This window comes from Petaurus breviceps, unplaced genomic scaffold (assembly GCF_028583685.1).
Source record: "Petaurus breviceps papuanus isolate PSGF00001 unplaced genomic scaffold, PetGlider_PUasm1.0 138, whole genome shotgun sequence".
In the NCBI taxonomy this organism is placed as follows: Eukaryota; Metazoa; Chordata; class Mammalia; order Diprotodontia; family Petauridae; genus Petaurus; species Petaurus breviceps.
Genome location: NW_027185694.1, coordinates 20,095,020 through 20,110,853, shown reverse-complemented (window position 1 = coordinate 20,110,853; position 15,834 = coordinate 20,095,020). Strand labels below are relative to the sequence as shown.

Here is a 15,834-nt window from a genome sequence, read left to right as displayed (position 1 = left end):
AGAAGAAGAAGAAGAAGAAGAAGAAGAAGAAGAAGAAGAAGAAGAAGGAGGAGGAGGAGAAGGAGAAAGAGAAGGAAAAAAAGAAAGTCATACCAAATTCTTTTTATTATGCAGATATGGTTCTGATACCTAAACTGGGAAGAACCAAAACAGAGAAAGAAAATTATAGACCAATTTTCCTAATGAATATAGATGCAACCATTTAAAATATTAGCAGAGATTACAATAACTTATCACAAGGATAATATACTATGACCAGGTAGGATTTATGCCAGGATTGCAGGGGTTGGTCCAAGATTAGGAAAACTATCAGAATAATTGACCATATCAACAACAAAACTAACAGAAATTATATGATTATCTCAATAGATGCCAAAAAAGCTTTTGACAAAATACAATACCCATTCCTATTAAAAACACTATAGAGCACAGGAATAAATGGAGTCTTCCTAAAGTGATAAGTAGTATCTATCAAAAATCATCAGCAAACATTATATGTAATGGGGATAAGCTAGAAGCATTTCCAATAAGATCTGAGGAGAAACAAGGATGTCCATTATCACTACTGTTATTCAATATTGTACTAGAAATGTTAGCAATAAGAGAAGAAAAAGAAATTAAAGAAATTAGAATACGCAAAGAAGAAACAAAGCTATCACTCTTTGCAGATGATATGATGGTAAAATTCTTAGAGAATCCTAGAGAATCAAGTAAAAAACTGCTTGAAATAATTAGCAACTTAAGCAAATTTGGAGTATATAAAACAAACCCTCATAAATCATTGGCATTTCTATAACTAACAAAGTCCAACAGCAAGAGATAGAAAGAGAAATTCCATTTAAAGTTACTGTAGACATTATAAAATACTTGAGAGTCTACCTACCAAGACAAACGCAGGTAAGTAGTATGAATATAGGTAATATGAACAAATATGGACAAAATTATAAAATATTTCACACAAATAAGGTCAGATCTAAATAACTGGAAAAATATCAGCTGTTCATGGGTAGGCCAAGCTAATATAATAAAAATAACAATTCTACCTAAATTAATTTACTTATTCAGTACCATACAAATCAAACTACCAGAAAATTAATTTATAGAGCTAGAAAAAATAATAACAAAATTCATCTGGAAGAACAAGAGGTCCAGAATATCAAGGAAATTAATAAAAAGAAATGCAAGGGAAGGTGGCCTAGCTGTACCAGATCTTAAATTCTATTATAAAGCAGCAATCATCAAAACTACTTGGTACTGGCTAAGAAATAGAGTGATGGATCAGTAAAATAGGTTAGGTACACAAGTCAATGGCTTTAGTTATTTACTGTTTGACAAACCCAAAGACTCTAGCTTCTGGGATTAAAAACTCACTATTTAAAAACTGCTGATAAAACTGGAAAATAGTATGGCAGAAACTAGGCACAGACCAATATCTTACATTGTATACCAACATAACTTCAAAATGTGTACACAATTTAGATATAAAGGCTGATACTATAAGCAAACTAGGAGAGCAAGGAATAGTTTACCTGTCAGATTTATGGAGAATGGAAGAATTTATGATCAAACGAGATGAAGAACATTATGAAATGTAAAATGGATAATTTTGATTACATTAAATTGAAGTTTTTGCATGAATAAAAAGAAGCAGAAAGCTGTGAAATAATTTTTTACAGTGTCCCTGATAAAGGCCTAATTTCTAAAATACATAGAGAACTGAGCCAAATTTATAAAAATACAAATCATTCCCCAATTGATAAATGGTCAAAGGATGTGAACAGGTAGTTTTCAGGGGAAGAAATTAAAGCTATCTATAGTCATATGACAAATGCTCTAAATCACTATTGATCAGAGAAATGCAAATTGGAGTAATTTTGAGGTACCACATCATACCTTTCAGATTGGCTAACATGACAAAACAGGAAAATGATAAATGTTGAATAAGATGTAGGAAAACTGGAACACTAATGCATTATTGGTGGCATTGTGAACTGATTCAACCATTCTGGAGAATAATTTGGAACTATGCCCAAAGGGCTATAGAACTGTGCATACCCTTTGACCCAGCAATACCACTTCTAGGTCTGTATCCCAAAGAGATCCTAAAAATGAGAAAAGGACCCACATGTACAAAAATATTTATAGCAGCTCTTTTTGTGGTGGCCAAGAATTGGAAATTGAGGGGATGCCCATCAATCAGGGAATGGCTGAACAAGTTGTGACATATGAAAGTAATGGAATACTATTATTCCATAAGAAATGATAAGTAGTTGGATTTCAGAAAAACCTGGAAACATTTACAACAGCTTCCCAGAATCCATATCAAATCACAAAACACTTCTCAAAGTGAGCCCCCAAAACAAAGCTACACATCAGGGCTTATATAGCCTTCTCCTGGCTCAGAGAATGTAACAACCTTTTTGACTCAATGGCCAATCAAGAAGTATCTACTGAAAAACAAGCCTCCCACCCCAGGCTTCAGGTGCACCTAGGGGCAGGGAAGATCTTCCAAATTTGCATTCCCATTACAAACTCTCCATCTCTTAAAGGACAAGGAAATAGGTTGTCCTATGACAATTATGGGCAGGAGGCTGGAAGGGGGGTGCCATCTCTCTTTTAGTCATTACCAGTAAGAACATTGCTAGTGTCTTCCTTAATAAGCTAATCCTGCCCCTGAAAGATAGGCATTTACCCAAGAACAAGTACAGCTTCAGAAAGAGCCAAGGAACAGTCAATATGGTGTTTGCTGCCCAACAAGTCCAGGAGAAATGCCAGGAGAAGAACAGATCATCTGTCTGACCACAGTCTTTAATACTGTCAGTCATGAGGTCTCATGGAAGATCATGGCAAAATTTGGTTGCTCAGAAAAGTACATCAGTTTCATGATAGCAGGCCTGCATGAGTTCTAGATAATGGATGATTTTTGCTTTCTCAGTCACTAATGGAGTGAAGCAGGGCTGTGTGCTTCCTCTCATGTTTTTCAGCACATTTTCAGCAATGTTGTCAGATGCCTTTAATTAGGGTGAAAAATGGCATCAAGGTCAGTCAGTGATGGCTAATTATTTAACATGAAGAGGCTGCAAACCACAACTAAAGTGGAGGGAGAGTTGATGCACAACTTTTTGTTGACAGATGATTATTCATTCAGGGAAACCTGAGCTTGAGATGCAACAGAGTATGGAATGATTCTCTGACATTTGTGCTAATTTTGACCTGATGAAAAAAACAAGAAAACAGAGAGTTTTTGAAATGCTATGGATAAGTTCACTTAGTGTGGCAGTATACTTTCCAGGGATGTACACATAGATGATGTACACATTGCCAGAGGAAACTCCAAAGTTAAGTGTGGGAGAGGAGAGGTATTAGACTGACTACTAGACTGATCTACAGGGCCACTGTGCTGACCTCACTGTTTTATTCCTGTGAAAACTGGACAGTCTACCAGCACCATGCCAGGAAACTGAATGATTCCATTTGGATTGTCTTAGAAAGATTCTGAAGGTTACCTGGAAAGATAAGGTATTGGACACCGAGTTCCTTCTGCCAGCTGAACTGCCAAGCATTCAAACTCTACTGCAGAGAGCATAACACCAATGGGCTGGTCACATTGTTCAAATGCCAAACATATGTTTGCCTAAAAGACTATTTTATAGAGAACTTAGCCAAAGCTAGTGCACACACAGATGTCAGAACAAGTGATACAAAGACACTCTCAAGGTCTCTCTGAAGAACTTTGGAATAGATTGTGAGACATGGGAGACACTGACACAGGACCACCCAGTATGGCATGCCCACATCAAAGATGGTGTTGTGCTCTATGAGCAAAACAGAATTGCAGTAGCTCGAAAGAAATGTGCGATGTGCAAATTTAGAGACATCTCTACTCTAAATGTTCATATGGACTATTTGTGCCTGTATTCCAAGTTATATTGATACGATCAGACACAGTCGGACCCACTGAACATTGACCCTGATATAGTGATGTCATTTTGGTCCTCTCTGAGTATGAAGAACAACCACCACCAGCCAGCCAACCAACTACGTACCAGGAACCGTGCTAAGTGTTTTATCATTTGTTCTTCATATGCTCCTTACAACAAACCTGGGAAGTAGGTGCTATTATTTTTCTTATTTTATTATGGATGGGAAAACTGAAGCAAACAGGGGTTAAGTGACTTTCCCAGGGTCACACAGCTAGTAAGTATATGAAGCCATATTTGAACTCAGAACTTCCTGACTCCAGGGTCAATACTCTATCCTCTGCACACCTAGTTCAGTAATTTGAGAATTTCAGCAACCTGAGAATCACTGGACATATGAATTGTTTCCAGTGCACGTTTTTGGCCATTTAAAAAAATTGTTATAATTTTTATTTATTCTGTTTGTATTTTTACCATCTATAGTTAGAAAACTGATAAACTTGGAATGTATAAGCACATAGTGTGAAATGTTTATTTAATCCAATTTTGTTATGCTATCATCTAATCTAGCAGAGTTTTAATCCCATTTTTGCCACGATGCTAAATAATACAGCTTAATCTAGCAGAGATTTAGTCATCTGTCTTCACTCAGATTTCATCATCCTTGACATAGCCAAAATTCTAGAAAAAAAAAGTCATTAAGTTTTTGGGTGTAACTTCATTGCCACTAGAGTGTTAGGTCCAACAGGACCAGGGAGAACATGCGGCAATTATTTTGTTTGCCTTTAATGGCCCTCTGAGGGAATCATGTCCCAGGGGTCAGGTAACACACCTGTGTTTCCCTTCTTACCCCTCAAACATTTGCTCCTATACTGGGAACTGAAGATAAGAGCTCACAATGGTCCCAATGAGCCATTCTTTTTCTGGAGCATGTTGGGAATGGGTCCAGTTCAGCAGAGGAGAGGAAGAGCTTGATGCTCTTCATAGCAGTGAAGTCAACCAGGTCCTTCCAAGTAAGATAAGCTGCACAGGAAATTTTATCAATGTGTATTTGGCCTGATACAAATTCTCCATAAGACTCCTCAATTTTATTTTTTGAAAATAGTCATTTTATTTTAGATTTCATTGACAAATAGTTATTCAGTCTATGAACTTATTTTAAAGAAATTTTATATTACAAACTTAGTAACCATTAACAGAAACATGTAGATCAAAATGTTTAAATTGAGTTATCCATAAAATAAACTAATTTATTTTCAATATATATTTATCTTAAATATATATTATCTTTAACAAAATAGTAAAAAGTGGGTGCTTTTTTCCTTCCATGTTCTCTTCTAGTCTTTTTTGTGTGTGTGCTTTTGCTAAATCTTGTTATTTTTCACACATAGTCATAATTGTTTTTACTCTATTTTCTTCACTCTGCCTCATATTACACTTATCTTTTAAAAGTTTCTTATGGTAAAATATTTGTTCAAACTAACATACCACAACTTATTCAGTTATTCCACTGTCAAAGAACATACAAGTTGTTTTTAGTTTTCTTGTAATTTAAAATAAATAAGTTACTAAAAATTATTTTTTTGTAAATTTGAAGTTTTAAAAATCTTTTTGTCATGGTGGTGGTGGTTCATCCATCATCCTTGGAGAGGACCAATGACATCACAAGGGTGATGCCTTGACTTGCACATGAATTGGATTTAAGTGAGGCAGAGTCTCACTCTCTCCTCCAGAGCCATCAGAATCCAATGTCAAGAAAACCAGAGATGGCCCAGGACACAGTCTACATTCACATTCACAGTCGTGCTGTGTATTTCTCTCCATCCTATTTTTCACTGTTTAGTCTTCTTTCTTTCTCTTTTTATCCTGTCCCTTCTCAAAAGTCTGCTTCTCACCACTGCCTCCCTTAATCTACTCTCCCTTCTATCAGTCTCCTTCCCCTTTGCAAAATCTCTTGAATATACCCCCTTCTATCCTCTGATACTACAACTACAAAGGTACAGGCTCTCATCTCCGTTAGCCTGGACTATTGCAATAGCCTGCTTGACCTGCTTGCACAAGTCTCTCCCCACTCTAGTCCATTCTCCATACAGTGATTTTCCTTAAAGTTCAGGTTCTACCATATCACACCCCCCCTGCCCATACCCAATAAACTCCAGTGGCTCTCTAACATTAAGATCAAATATAAAATCCTCTTTAGTTTTCAAAGTCCTTCATAACCTAGCCCTTCCTACTTTTCCATTCTTCTTGTACTTCATACTCTGCCCCAGTGATACTGGCCTCTTTACTGTTGCTCAAACAAGACACCTCACCTCCCAACTCCAGGCATTTTCACTGCCTGTTCCCCATTCCTGGAATGGTCTTTTTCCTCATCTTTGCCTACTACTGGTTTCCTCCAAGTGCTAGCTAACATCTCACCTCCTACAGGAAGCCTTTCCCAACCCTTCTTAATTTTAATGCCTTCCCTCTGTTGATGATTTCCAATTTACCCTTCCTTATAGTTTCTACGTGGTTTTTTGCTTGTTATCTGCCCCATTAGACTCTGAGGTCCCTGAGGGCAAGGACTATCTTATTGCTTTTTCTGTGCTGTTAATGTGAATCTGTATGAAGACTTCATGAATATTAGCTTACTAAATTTGTAGTTTATCTGAATTTGAATTTAGAAGCTACATTTGACCTATGGAAAAAGGAAATCAATCCACTGTCATGGAATTTCTTCTCCTGGGGCTTTCCAGTCAACCAGAACATCAGCAACTCCTCTTTGTGTTATTTCTATGTGTGTATTTGATGACGCTTCTAGGGAACCTTCTCATCATCCTGGCCATTGTGACAGACTCTCACCTCCACGTTCCCATGTACTTTTTCCTTAGCAATTTGTCCTTTGTGGATATCTGTTTCACCTCAACTACGGTTCCCAAGATGTTGGTGAATCTTGTAACAGGAAGGGTGCCTGACACAAATGTACTTTTTATTTGTATTTGCGGACATGGACAATTTCCTTCTGGCTGTGATGGCCTATGACCGATTTGTGGCTATATGTCATCCCTTACACTATACTACAAAGATGAGCCATCATCTCTGTGCCCTTCTAACCATTGGATCCTGGATTGCTGCTAATCTGAATGCACTATTGCATACTCTCCTAATGGCTCACCTCACCTTCTGTGACAATAATGTTATCCCACACTTCTTCTGTGATGTGTCTCCTCTCATGAAGCTTTCCTGTTCTGATCCCTTGATCAATGAAATGGTCATTTTTACAGAGGGAGGGCTGATAATGATCACCCCATTTATCTGTATTTTGGCCTCTTATATCCATATTACCTCTGCTGTCCTGAAACTTTCCTCCATGAAGGGAAAATGGAAAGCCTTTTCCACCTGTGGGTCCCACCTTGCTGTGGTTTCCCTCTTCTATGGGACTATTATTGCTGTGTATTTTAGTCCCTCTTCCACTCACTCGATAAAGAAAGATATGGCAGCAACTGTGATGTACACAGTGGTGACCCCCATGTTGAATCCCTTTATCTATAGCTTGAGGAATCAAGACATGAAAAGGGCCCTGAGAAAAATGGTTAGCAGTAAAAATCCCTGCTTGATGCTTTCATCAGAGGTTCCATGGACCATAACTTAGACTAGGATTGGACCTGTGTTTTCATTGATATAGAGAATTTTCAGATAAGTAAACTCCCTCTACCAATGTAGGTTAGCATCTTCTCTGCAATTTAATCTTAGAATGTTGCCTAGGACATTGAAAGGTTAAGTGACTTTTCCAAGGTCATACAGCCAGTACGTGTCAGAGGCAGAAACTGAATTCGTGTGTTCCTAATGCTCTGGCCAGATCTCTACTCACTATGCTATAGTTGTCTCTTCCAGAGTCCATAGAAAAATGATAACTCACATTTATTTCATATGTTAAGATTTCAAAGCTCTTTCCTCAAAATATATCTCTGGGAAGTGGGTTAATGTAAGGTTGGGGTCTTTTTTTTTTTAATCCTGGTCTGTGATTTCATCAGTGTGGGAACTGCTTAGTGTAGCAATTCCTACACTTATGTAAATTCTGAAACATCAGTGATTTATAGTCTTAAAAATGTTGCTGAGGGTTGTAAGAGGTTAAATGAATTTCCCAGAACCATGTTGCTACTGTGTTTCAGTGGCAGAACTTGAACCCTGGTCTTTTAGACCCAAGAATGGTTGTCTCTTCACTACTCCATGCTGCATGTTTGGGCATTATTATCACTACTTTATAGATGTGAAAATGAGATTCAGAGAAGTTAAATAACTTGTACATGAGTATATAGCTCTTAATTATCTAAGGTGAGATTTGAGCCTAGTTCTCCTTAATTCACATCCAAGATTTTACTCACTATTCCATGCTGTCAGAAAATCTTGTTGTGGCAATGAAGGCATCTGTTTTGTATGAGACAGTATCCTCCTTGCATCATCTCTAACCTAAATGGAAGGAACTCTTATTGTCTATCCAAGTATGTAGGCTATGTGTATGTATAGATGTGGGGAGGCATGCCTAATAATAAATTATTATTTGAATTAAATTAAATTAGATTTAATTTAATTTAGGTCTACAAATTTGTCAAACAAAGTTACTGTAACACAAACATTTGCTGCTGTAAATTGTAGGTCTACTTTGTACCTCTTTTCTTTAAAGGAAACTTTATGTAATACAGAGCTATGTTTTCGTATACAAACTTTTCTGTCCCACTTTGTATATGGAAATGTTCTTTTTTTGGTGTTAGTTAAATTTTGAATTTTAAAACAATTTAATTTGAAAAATATTGGGGCAGCTAGGTGGCGAACTGAATAGAGCACCAGTCCTGGAGTCAGGAGGACCTGAGTTCAAATCTGACCTCAGGCACTTAACATTTACTAGCTGTATGACCTTGGGCAAGTCACTTAACCCCAACTGCCCTGCCTTTCCCCCTCCAAAAAGACAAAACAAAAACAAAAAATATTGTAGCCATTTTGTAGATGAGGAATCAGACACAGGAAGGCTAAGTGACTTGCTGTAGCAGCAAGCACCCTAGCATACCCAGGGTGGCTGCTAGCATAGGTTCTTAGATCTGCTTTTTTAAAGGAAAGCAACTCAAAATGGGTTAACAATCTTATTTTAATCAATCAAACATCAGAGAATACAAACAGAAGTTACAAGCAGACAGAGAGACAGATTAGCAGACAGGGCTTCCCACTGTCTTCCCACATCCATACCTAGTTAGTTACCAGAGAAGGAAGCACCAACATCTGGGTTCTCAAAACCTGGGGGTGGGGGGTGTGCTCAAAGACTGCTCAGAGTCTCATCTGGCAAAATCACACAACTCTTCCCAAAGTGAGTCCCACAGCAAAACCTCACATCAGGGTATATAAAGCCTTCTCCTGGGTCAGAGACCATCACAACCCTTGTGACCTATGCTCAATCACAAAATAACAAGGTGTGGGTGATCCTGAAAAACAAGCAGGCTCCAGGTGAGCACATTTAGCCTATTAGGGGGCAGAGTATATTCTGAAATCAAGGAAGGTTCTCGGAGTCACTTAAGCCTATCAAAGGGCCAAGGGACAGGGAAGATCTTCAGATTCTCATTCCCATAACACTTGCCAAGGGTCATATGGCAGTTAGTCTGAGGTAAAATTTAAACTCAAGTCACCCTGATTCCAAGTTCAGTACTCTTGTCTACTTCACCACTAGCAACCTCAACAGAAAGAGCTAGGAGACCTGAGCTTTCATACCAGCCCTGCCACTGAGGGTTTGCTTGGCCTTGGACAAATCAGTTTCCCTCTCTTGATGTTAGCTGCAGCATCTGTAAAATGAAGAGGCTGGATTAGATGATCACTAAGGTCCCTTCTAGCTCCAATGGTCTATTTTCAGTGTTCCAAGGCCTCTTTCAGTTCTGGCATTCTTTGACCCTGCTTTATACTCTCATTTGAGTTTTATCATGAAAAAGAACCCATAGGAATAATTTTTTAAAAATTACCACTTGGTTTTAGTATTTGTTTATAATATGTTTCTTTTTCTTTTCTTATTGTGTATTTAAGTTTTATTCGGGTTTAAAAGAAATTAATTTTAAAAAAAAGTATGACCTGGACAAAAGAAACTGGACAGTTCCTTCAGATTTAAGAAAGAAGGTTTTGATTTTGAATGAAAATTGGCAACAATCAGGACTTCTCTTTTTTTTTTATTTTACTTATTATAGTCTGAACTTAAAAAATAAAATAAGCATTTCCATAGCATAGTAGAATGTGGAAAAAAAGATGATTGCACATGAAACAGTAAATCTTTTACGTACAACTTGCTATTCCTTTTAAGTATATGATAAAGTTATCATGTAACTTTCTTTTTTCCCCTTGAAGTAAGGTACAGCTTCACAGAGGGTGCAGTGGCAAGACTGGCTTTGGACTCAAAGGACCAGAGTTTGGATCTCAGTACTGACCTTAGGCAAGTCACAGTTTTCTAGACTTAAATTTCTCATTCTCAAAAAATGAATGGGCTGAACTAAATAACCTCTAAGGGTCTTCTCTAGCTCTAAGAATCAATGATGTAGCCTGTGCCATGAGATTAAGGGAAGTGGCTAGAGTTGGAGATCAAACAGCTTATCAACTCTGTTTTACCCCTTGACTTACATTCCCCATTTCACCGGGAATTTTAAAATTTCCTTTTATTATTTGGGACTCAGGGCTATTCCTCCCACGATTTGATTTTTGGTTACTTAAAAGTCTGTTTCAGTATCACCTTCACCTGAACAAAAGCTGTGCCCTGGTATACAAAAAAGTTACTTAAGCCTTAAGTATTCACTAGATAAGAAGCCAGAGGAAGAATTTCAATTTATATGTTGGTAACATGTAAATTCAGTTCAGTGGTTTTTCAGTCTAGTCTAACTCTTTGTGATCAAGTTGGGTTTGTTTGGGGTTTTGTTTTTTTTTTTGGCAAAGATTTGCCAAAGTGGTTTACCATTTCCTTCTCCAACTCATCTTACAGATGAGAAAACTGAAGCAAACAGTTATATGACTTGCCTAAGGTCACACAGCTAGTAATTGTCTGTGACCAGATTTTAACTCAGGAAGAAGAAATCTTCCTGCCTCCAGGATGGGCAGTCAATCCTCTGTGCTGCCAAGCTGCCCCAAGATATAAATCCTTCTTTTCAATCAGTCTGTTCATGAATCCTCTAAATGGGGTTTAATCTGTAACCTGACTTAGTTTACCTATAGAATTTGTTTGATGAAGTTTGTTTCCTTAGGGGAAGTTTGAGATTATGACTCTTTTTAACTGTTTGTTCAACTTTTATGACTTTGAAGGAATTATAGGACTATGGACCTATCTTCTCTTTAACTTTTATGACCTAAGAGGAATGTACAAGATTGCAATATATAAAAGAATTATTTCCCTATCACTCTGATACAATTTTGCCCATAGAAAGCCTTTTCAAATCCTTGTGATGGTTCAGGTTTTCTTTGAGGATAAAATAAAACCTCGAGCATAAAATAAAACCTAGGTTCTTGCCTCCATAATTTCTGTGTTGTGGATTAAACATATATGTGAAAGCAGTTATATACCATATGAACTGAGAACAAAGATAGTTCTTCCATAAGAGAAGGGACCTCAGTGGAAATCTAGGTCAGCCCACACCTGAAAAAGAATCATCTTTTTAACATTCTTTGTAAGTTTTAGCCAATCTTTGCCAGAAGACTCTTATGAAGAGGGACCTAATACCTTTGTAGACAATCTATTTCATTTCTGGAAAACTTGCTTAGAAAGTTTTTCCTGATTATAAAGCTAAATTTGCCTGTTATTTCAGGAACTCTCCCGCCCTTCTTTTTCTCCTTTAGTCCCAGATCCCAAAAAGATTGAATTAAATTGAGATAAAACAAAATTAAAATTTATGCAGTACACTGACTTTATACACAAGTCTGGGTTCCCCAAATAGATCTTCAACTCCTTAAAGGCGGGGACTTTAAATTATAAATACATTTTTTATTCTTTCCCTTTTTTGAAAACAGAAACTCAAACCTTTTTTTTTTTTGTATCTTCCCTCCCCTCCCCCCAGTTCACTCATCGTATTAGCCTCTGGGCAAACATTTGTCTAAATATGTAGCAAAAAAGTATAGATCAATGACTTCTTTCACTTTGACTTTAGTTGGAGGTAATTTTAGTAAACTAGAAAAAATTCTAAAAATGAATAAGTTAAAAAAAGATTAAAAAAAAGAAAAGAAAAACTGAATAAATGCATGTGACCTTTTGTATCGAAGTGAGGAAAACACAAATGCCTGACTACAGGAAGGTCAAGTATAATAACAAGCACAAAGGACAATCATGAATATAAATGTCTCATCTCCACCCATATTAGCAGACTACTTTCCCCCTCATCCCCACCCTGCACCACCCTAGAAAGGAAGAACTTGTTGATTCAATACAAAGATCTGAGAACTAAGACAAGAAATTTACATAGGCAGCCTATAGTGGCTGGTCCGGTTCCTGTGTCTCTCACCTCACTTCCTCCTTATGGAGCTTTGAGCAGGTGATACACAAAACTTTTCACAAAATAAAATTGTAGGGGTTAGTGAGAGTCAGTTAGTCAATCAGTATGTATTAAAAGTACTTACAATTTTCCAGGCATAGTGCTAAGTGCTGTGGATACAGCTAAAGGCAAAAACATTCCCTACCTTCAAGGAATTCATTAATGGGTGAGACAATCTGAATATTAACTACATACATAACAAGAAATATTCAGCATAGGTTTAAGGTAATCTTCCTTAGGGCACAGTGGGGAGAATGCTGGATCTGTAGGCAGATAGACCTGAGTCCAGATCCAGCCTTAGATATTACTAGCTGCATGAATCTAGACAAGTCCCTCCAGTTTCCTTGCCTGTAAAATGGGGATAAAAATAGGACCTATCTCCCAGGATTGTGGCAAAATAAAATGAGACACCATGGATTGGTAAAGCACTTTGAAAACCTTAAAACACTATAGAAATGCAAGTTGTTGTTTTCTGAGAAGGGAAAGCAAGGTGGGACCAGGAAGGGCCTCCACTAGAAGGTGGCACTTGAAGCAAGTCTCCAAGGAAGACTAGAAAACCAAAAGAGGTCAGCATATTCCAGGCAAAAGCAGTGACAGGAGACGGAATCTGAGGAATGGCAAGGAGGCCAGCATAGATCACAGAGTTCTGAGGAGAATGGAAAGCAGGAAGAAGCTAGAAAGCTTTAAATGCCAGATAGAGGAATTCACATTGGATTCTGGTGATAATAGGGAGCCACTGGAGTTAAGTGAAGGGGGAGGGGACAAGGTCAAACATACACTTTAGAAAAATAAATTAACTTGGCACTTGGGGAGAAATAAGGCAGAGCAACCAATTAGAAAGCTATTAAAGTTGTCCAGGAAAGAGCTGATGAAAACCTGATCAAGGTTCCTGGCTATGTGAGTGAAGAGAAGTGGATCTATGTGAGAGGTCCTGTGCAAGTAGAAAGGACAAGACTTGACAATGGATTGGGTATGACCAATAAGAGTCACTGAAGATGACACGGAGGTTGGGAGTTTGGGAGACTAGAAGGATGACATCCTCAGGAGTAACTGAAAACTTAGGAAGGAGAAAGGGTTTCAGAGCAAAGACAATGAGTTACTTTGAAAAATATTAAATTTAAAATATCAATCAATTTAAGATGTCCAAGAATCAGCTGGTAATGATAGCCCAAGAGAGAAACTAGGAGTGGATATATAGATCTGGTAGACATCTGTTGAGTGATCTTAACTGGACCCATGAGTGCTAATGAGAATGCCAAGTGAGACAGTTTGGAGCTAAAAGAGAAGACGAAACAGATCAGCTTTGGAAAACGCCCACATGACATGGATGAAAAAATAACCAATAAGATTTAAAAGGAATGATCAGAAAGATAGAGGGGAGGAGCAGCTAGGTGGCCCAGTGAACAGAACAACAGCCCTGGAGTCAGGAGGACCTGAGTTAAAATCCCGCCTCAGACACTTAGCACTCACTAGCCTTGTGACCTTGGGCAAGTCACTTAACCCCAATTGCCTTGCCTTCCCTCACTCAAGAAAAAAATAACAAGAAAGAAAGAAAGAGGAAACAGGAGAAAATAGTGTCATGAAAAACAGAAAGGAGAGAGTACAGAGGATGAGATGATGATGGCAATAATGATAAGAGCAAGATTATTATTATTATAGCTGACATTAACATAGTGCATACTATGCACCAGGTATTGTACTGAGTACTTTACAATGATCTCATTTGATCCTCACAACAACCCTGAGAAGAAGGTGCTATCATGATCCTCATTTTATAGACAAGGAAATAATTTTATAGACAAACAAATAACAAAAAACCCAGCCACAACAAAAACTGCCTTGCCCTTCAAAGAAGCAAAGGTAACACCAATTAGATCATCAGTCACCGGGAAACAGGTGAAGGGAGAGGCAGCTTTGTGGATAGAGTGCTGATGGGGAGTCGGGTTTAATTTAATCATAGCCACTTACTAGCTGTGTGACCCTGGGCAAGTCACTTAACCTATTTTCTTCAGTTTCATCATCTGTAAAATGGAGGTAATAATAGCATCTATCTCCCAGGTTTGCTGTGATGATAGAATATTTATGAGCTAATTTGCAAACCTTAAGATATATATAAATGCTAGCTCTTCTTCTATTATTACATGTGGCAGTAGAAATAGTCCCTATTCCTACCTGACAACTAAGGCAGGAGACATATAGAAAAGTAAGGCACCTTTATGGTAGCACTCAGTTAACAAGCACTATTAAACACTATGGGTCAGGTACTATACTAGGTGCTAGGGGATACAAATTAAAAAAATTAAACACCACCAGCTAGGTTAACTCTGTTCTATAACTCACTCCTGTGTTCCCTTCCCTTTATAGAGGGCTCAGACTCCCCTCCCCACCCCCTAACTTCATTACCTTCAGTTGCTCACTTTGGTTTGACTCCTTGGCTATCCTACCTTCCCTCACGGTAAGCTCATCACCCAAAATCTTGTCATTATGGAGATTGATAACAGCTTTCATATTCAACCTCCACCGAATGCTTAGCTGACTCTCATCTCTGACTGGACTGCTACAGCACTACTGTACAGAGTGTGTCAATGAACTTCTGAGGCTTCCTTTGTAGAGGGCTCAGCCTTTTCCAGCTAATATCTTTCACTATTTCTGCTTGATTTCAACTCAATGAAAATCATGTCCTCTTGCTGGGTACCATCTGATGTCCCCACTCCCCTCTTCCTTCTACCTCTTTACCTCTTTCTCTCTTCCACATTTTTCAGCTTCCTTTAGTGGGTTGTCTTCCTCTATTAGATTGTAAGATCTTTGAGGGCCGAACTGTCTTTATTTTCCTTCTTTGTATCCCCATCACTTGTCATGATACCTGGAACAAGGTAGGTACTTAATGTGTTTATTGATGATTGAATAGATTACATGCCCCAGAGAAGAAGGATCTGGGGTGGGCCTTTTACTCTGGATTGGTGACCCATGTGGGATGGCAGGACAAAGGTGGAGTAGGCTGGGGTGTCCCTGCTCCTGCATGTACTTTTGCATCTTTTTTGTTATTATATGCCCCTGTTCATAGCTTGTTTTTTGGCCTGGACCTACGACTTCATTTGGTTTAGGGAACTTTCTATGTGGAATGGCCTTCCCTTTTAGAAACTAGGGAGCATGTTATTAGGGGTTTCTAATAGGGAGAGTCACATTCTCTTTGGGGCTATCTTGATCAGCCAACACGTGTATGATCAACCAGCTGGAGAATGGAAGATTCATCAGTAGTTCAGTAACTAAGAAGTTGTGACTAGTTCTCAGATCCTTGGTCTAATCCTCTATTCTATCATACCTAGAGAAAAATTTCAGAGGGACTTCAGGAGCCAGAGTCTAACACATGCCGAACAAAAAGCCATTCTGCAATC

At 38.1% G+C, this 15,834-nt stretch overlaps 1 protein-coding gene across 1 annotated transcript; it reads left to right on the top strand.

The window, feature by feature from the left end:
• The first annotated feature begins 6,539 nt into the window (after positions 1-6,539).
• On the top strand, positions 6,540-10,704 carry OR1F1 (olfactory receptor family 1 subfamily F member 1). The gene is given in 3 exon segments (XM_069106960.1): positions 6,540-6,859; positions 6,861-7,352; positions 10,674-10,704. Coding segments are annotated over 3 exon segments (783 nt in total). The 5' UTR covers positions 6,540-6,599.
• Positions 10,705-15,834: the final 5,130 nt, after the last annotated feature.